General features: G+C 37.6%; 1 protein-coding gene across 1 annotated transcript in view; it reads left to right on the top strand.

Moving 5' to 3' along the window:
* The window catches only part of ohgt (E3 ubiquitin ligase component cereblon), a 9,092-nt gene extending 4,407 nt beyond the window's left edge, over positions 1-4,685 (top strand). The window contains exons 5-8 of the mRNA XM_086969804.1: positions 564-920; positions 1,002-1,229; positions 1,762-1,925; positions 2,492-4,685. Of these exons, the coding sequence (XP_086825930.1) occupies positions 564-920; positions 1,002-1,229; positions 1,762-1,925; positions 2,492-2,684 (942 nt within the window). The 3' untranslated portion in view covers positions 2,685-4,685. The remainder of the gene's footprint in view (positions 1-563; positions 921-1,001; positions 1,230-1,761; positions 1,926-2,491) is intronic.
* Positions 4,686-6,000: the final 1,315 nt, after the last annotated feature.

The raw sequence follows: 6,000 nt of genomic DNA, 5'->3' as shown, positions 1-6,000 counted from the left end.
GGGATAAAGCAGTACGTAACCTTTACGTTTTTAATATGTGCGTTGAAGATTGCTCATCGAAGATATCAGGCTAATTTTTATAGAGAGGTGTCAGTATAAAACGCTAATGTAGATAAAGGTTTCTTTTGAAAACTATCTTCAACAACGAAAACACACAAAAAATTGTTCTTCCATTTTAATCGATCGAACACGCATAAATCCCGCACTGAGATAATATTACTCTCCTGAGCACAAAAAGAGCTGGAGCAATCCATTTCAGGATCGGTAGGGCATAAGTGACTTGGTATCGACGTCTATTATTTTTTTCTACAATCTTTTAATAAAATCTCCACTAATATTTTACGATCATATGTACCTGTGCACCTTATATACACTAAATTATAAAATTCTACGTGCATTACTGCGGTTAAACACCGCTTCAGACGGTTGGCTGTCTGCATGGAACGATGTGGATTTACATCCGGTTTCGAACCCAAATTACCTTGCGTATCCTCAAGTTTAGTTGGAAGACACGTTGGTGTTGTGTTATCATGGAAAGTACCTATTTTTATTGAACGATCAAGTCAACCCTTTCCTTACCTAAATTGTCGATATGGGCAGGCGAAGTTTTGCATATTTGCCGTATAAATAATCAACAGAAAAGACATAAATGCATGATTAACCTTATCGTGTTCTTTATGTCTAAATACAGATTCCAGCTCATGGAGGAACTCTTAAGACATCAGCTCCGTTTTGTAAAGGTGCAAATACTGAAAGACGTTACACTTCAATCCCCTGAGAAACGGCTGCTGCTTGAACGGCAAAGGGATCGCGGTCTGATGACAACCTGCTCACCATGGCCAAGATTCTTATACAACCAATTTGACAAAAAATATCTAGTTCAGAAAGTCTCAGAAGCGATAGCGCCCTTCGTGAAGAAGGTAAGAATGCGTTCGTACTGTATTTCAAGTATATGCGTGCTCATATTTTCTGATTCTATTGGACTAACTTCTTTGTTTAAGAAGATCCCACCGTGCACGGATCCAGTCAAGTTTTCCTATTGGGCAGCTGCCAACTCGCCTGTTAATTCACATGAGCGGCGACTTCTACTCGCGGCAAGCTGCACTCAGGATCGACTACGGATGGCCCTTGTATACCTCAGTTTAAACTGTGATATCTGCTGTAAAGGTTGCCATGAAGTTATCAGTAGCAAAGCATATATTATCTCAATGTCACGAAGCGGGGCACAGGTAAGTTTTTTTTTACAGGTAAAACAACTGACCTACTCTTGGCATAATTGAATAAGCAATGAATATGTAGTTGATGAACATAATTTGTGGAGAGCTATTCCTATATGTTAGCGGAGTATATCTAAAGTCAAATCTTTTGCCGGAACTTGCCAGTAATTACTTATTGTGACTCGTAAAGCTGGTTTAAGTTCATAGCTTATGTCAATAATCATTCAAAGAATTCAGATATTTCAACCTTTTTGGTCAAAGTGAGACCCTTCTTCTTCTGTACTTACATTTTAGGTGTTTGTCAGGGAAGAGCTTATGCTATAATTATTGGATGCAAAGAATTCAAAAAGCTTTATACATGTAGTAAAAGTTTCAAGTTGCACACATGCATTAGGCATTGCTTCAGGTGGCTGACTCATAGCAGGAAATGAATTATGTATGCGCACCACCACTAGTTTTTAAATTTACCAAGTAAATACATTACTACTGAACTACGTACAAATGGCTTCAGTGACGTGATTTTTGTTTTTTTTTTTCTTTGCAGGGCACATTTGTAAACAGAGTGGGTTATGTGCATAATTTGTTGACGGTTGGTCAAATACGGCGGATAATTTATCAGGGGGCAAGAGATGAATCATTTTCATGGTATCCTGGATATGCATGGACCATTGGTAATTGCTCGGAATGTCATCGACATCTGGGGTGGAAGTGAGTTATCCTTTTCATGCAAGTTTAATCATGTATATAAATACATCAGATATCCTGATCATAATTTAGAGCCACACATTCTACACTTGTACTACTATAGACGCGTATTTATGCACATATGCTGCATTGTTTCATATCCTGCACTATAAATTCTGCGAACAACTGCTTAAGGCTCTATTAAAACAATGTTTGGCGTAGCTCAGCTTCTGATATTAATCGATAGCAGTCATAGATAGCCATATAGCTCCTGTCCTTAAAACACAATATGGATAAAACACATACCTCTCATAAATACCATTTTTCCCATTATACGATTTCATGGTATGCTACCGATCATGAAGATGTAGCATTTAATTTGATTTTTATACCTATTGGCGCAACGCGTTTGTGATACAGAGGTTCAGCTAGCTTTATCTCGTCAGGTCAGTCGTATGACCATATACTCTTTAAACGTAAAAACAGGTGGACGACGCCACGAAATAATCCACGTCACTTAAGCAATCAGGACATCACAAGCTATTTTCATGTAAACGATATGACATATATGAATTTTCGGCTATTTGCAGATTTGACACAGTCAAGCACCTCAAGCCCGCAACCTTTTGGGCTCTTAGTCGAGAGAATATTGAATTCCGAGTCCTGATGACTCAAGACAGACTCACTGCAGCACAGGAAACGGCCGAACTGTTTGCCGAGCAGGAAAACGACGAGGATGCTGATGACCAGGGAGCTCTGCATGAAAATTTGTACTGGTTTTAGTCACCGGTTGGGCATTCAGAGGTAGATGTTCTGCACTTCTTCCACCCTTATTAAGGAGTAGTGCCACCTTTGACGTTTTATGTCATCACATTGTAATGATATTTCTGGATGGGAGGTAGCTCCTAAAGCTTCTTGTTGTCTCGTCGTCTAAAAGTCTTACAAGGAAGAAGTACGAAGGTACTTGATGAAGACAGAGAACATTCGTTGGCTGGCTCGGACATTTCTGATTTGACTACACCTTTATAAAATGGTTAATGATTCTATTCTATGGTTGGTATCTACGGGTACATTTTTACGAATCTTTTGTTAACTACGGTTTTTATTTTGTAAACTGGCATGACCTTTACTACGATAAAGCGTAGAGGTAAAAAACTTGTTTTTTATAGGAATGTTTCTTATATGACTAGACGTAATTTTGCGACGAACCGATTTAATTCTGCTAATAATCATTGGGCACTCTGCCACTGCGTTTCTTTATTACACTATATTATTTTTAACGGAGAACCTTTATTAATGCAGGACGATTATCAGGTCGCATCAGGATTGGACGCAAATACTTTATTGGCTTCCGACAACAAGCAAAGAAAGCAATTTGTTTTGCAAATAACTGTAAACATATTAGTATAAATACCTGCGAAGCCCCGTGAACGATACATGCTACACAACCTGTTTGAATAAAGAAATTTAATTCCTTCTTTAAAGCTTTTATTTGAAATGCACTGTCAAGGCCAACGAAAGCCTGCTAGACGCTTTACAAAAAACTCCACTTGTTTTTATAAAAAAAATAAGCTCAAGATTAATTATTAAGGTTTTTGTGTACACTTATGAAATGTAGGAACCAACTTCAAATGCGTTCGTGGTGCTGTTGAAGTAGATTTATCCCTGTTGCGGACATATTGACAGAACTAATGTATCTAATTAAAATACAGTCTGTGGTCGATCAAATACGCCCGAATAAATTGAGTGAAATAGTCCGAAGGCCAACTGCGCAATACTAAGATTTCTTAAAAAGAAAAACTTTTGGCTTATAAAAGCGGTATTATCTATCTTAAACCTAATACCCGGCAGGCTACTACCCCACATGTCGATAATACATCTGCAAGCATTTTCAGACTGCTGACAAACCCTCTCTTATATTAAACATTTCTTGGCAAGTTTACGGTCCTTGATCCCAGCCTCGTAAAGTCGGCGACGAAGTGTATCTCCGATATAAAATCCACGGGTTTTTAGTTGGTTCTGGAAGATATTATACGAGACGAACCTTTTATTGTATTTTATAATAACACAATCCTCCTGCTTTGTAGTGATTTTTAATACCGACCTTACGCGACACCAGCTGGAGGTTTTCTCTGAGCTATCTACGTTGGCGATTGCATACTTAAAAACATGAAACATTTAAGTAGTTTCGCGTTGTGCGCCTTTGTTTTAACAAGGCCGTCTACTAAAATGTGTTCTGCTCCCAAGTGGGATCTGTTCCTTTTCTCATCTCGACACTTGTACGAAAACGTTCAAACCTATCAAGCTCACTTAGATAACACCACCTAGTTCTTCAGCACCGACAACAATCGTGTGAGATGATGAGATAGAGCGCATCGGCTATACGTACTACGAGATCTCAGCACAAATCTGATTACCATACGCTATCATATTTGCAATTTTCGAAATACAGTGTGTCAATGTGAAAAAGAATCATGCCGCTTCCGTAAGCTAACGCCCACTTGAAAATATCCTCTTTGTATACTGCGCAGTTCGCCAGTTTGACTGAATTTATCTTAACAAAAGAATATTGTCGTTTACTTAATTATGAATTCTAAACGCAGCGTATGATAATTTATGATAAGTATCCGTTACCTAACATAAATCTCATATTTTGGAAACTAAAGTATATCAAGAATAACAATGAAACCTGGCAGGAACCGTGAGATGTTTGAGTTAAGTTATCCTGAACTAACTATTCAATCCACGTGGCTCTAATAAGATGTATTAATTATGCTGGCTTTATTGAGATGTTTTTTGTATATAATGATAGTAATTAGCATAATTGTAGTAACGTATATTTACATTAAGAATGCTAGGTATCCATTATAACTAGTCATGATCAGAGCTGCAAGACCTAAAAGAACAGAAAAGTGAGGCATAGCTTCAGGAAGGTCGTGCCTCGTAGTTACCTTGTAAGTTATTCTGATACTTATAAGATCTCTACTTAGATCTCTACGGAGTAGTGATCTATGCAATTTTCGACATAAAAGCTTAGCTTTTAGCACAGCGCTGAGGTGCTAAACTGCTTAATCCACAGCCTGCCATTTCTAAAAATACATGCGAACACAAAAAGGTACGTAATCATAAATTAATTTGCCCGGTGCATCGTTTCTATAGACCCATTACTAAACAAATGCAGGAAAGGTAATTGGTGTACTCGAAACAGAGATCGAGAAATTGAAAAACAAGGTAGCCAGAAAGGAGTAAGGTATAAAAGTTTTCGATAGGGAGCACAAATACAAGAACTCTTCGAGAGTAAGCCCTTATTTTTTGTAGCTAATTCTCGAATGTCTTCTTTATGACATGCCTTACTACCGCTGTTTTAACATACTCTTAAATACCTTTCGGGAAAAACGACTCACTATGAGCAATCGGAAGAGATAATATGGACAATCTTCTAGTTCTAGGTACGATGCAGAAGAGATCCTCGATCTAAGAAATTATGAGAGATTAATTTTACCATAAACTAGCAAAGCCTTCTAGAAGGAAACCTATGCAAAGAAATAATGCGTTGCATGTGTCCCGTTTAATGTAGGAAATTAAACTCATGAAGCTTCTTTTCGAGTAGTTCCACGTATACTTATTTACCATAAAGTAAGAAAAATAAAAATCTGGTGCGATTTAGGTGATCGCATAGTACAGTTCACTAATTGGGTTTCAATTAACCTCAAGTTCAGCACATTTCTCACGCAAAATATATCATCTAGAAAACAATAGTTAAGTGAAATCATAATAATATAAACAATTCCGACGAAAATGAGCTCTCCTCTTCAGTTGAGGTGAGTGAGTACCTCATTCCAATTAAAAGTAAATTCACCCCTTCAGTCAAGGTGGCTGTACGCCGATAAGCAATCTATAGAAAAATCTCGTTTTCAAGAAATGACAGTGACCTCGAATGAACAGTGGACATCGTCGAAAAATAAAAAAAATATGGTCGACGATATTTCGACGAGGTCGAAATATCGTCGACCATATTTTTTTACTGCATATCCCTTAAATCACTTTAACCTTTATACTAACTTTTCGCCTTTTCTTAAAGCCTGAGGAACAACTTAGG

This window comes from Varroa jacobsoni, unplaced genomic scaffold, assembly GCF_002532875.2.
Source record: "Varroa jacobsoni isolate VJ856 unplaced genomic scaffold, vjacob_1.0 scaffold_793, whole genome shotgun sequence".
NCBI classification, from domain to species: Eukaryota; Metazoa; Arthropoda; class Arachnida; order Mesostigmata; family Varroidae; genus Varroa; species Varroa jacobsoni.
The sequence above is the reverse complement of the archived record's forward strand: the minus strand, read 5'-3'. Positions and strand labels throughout refer to the sequence as shown.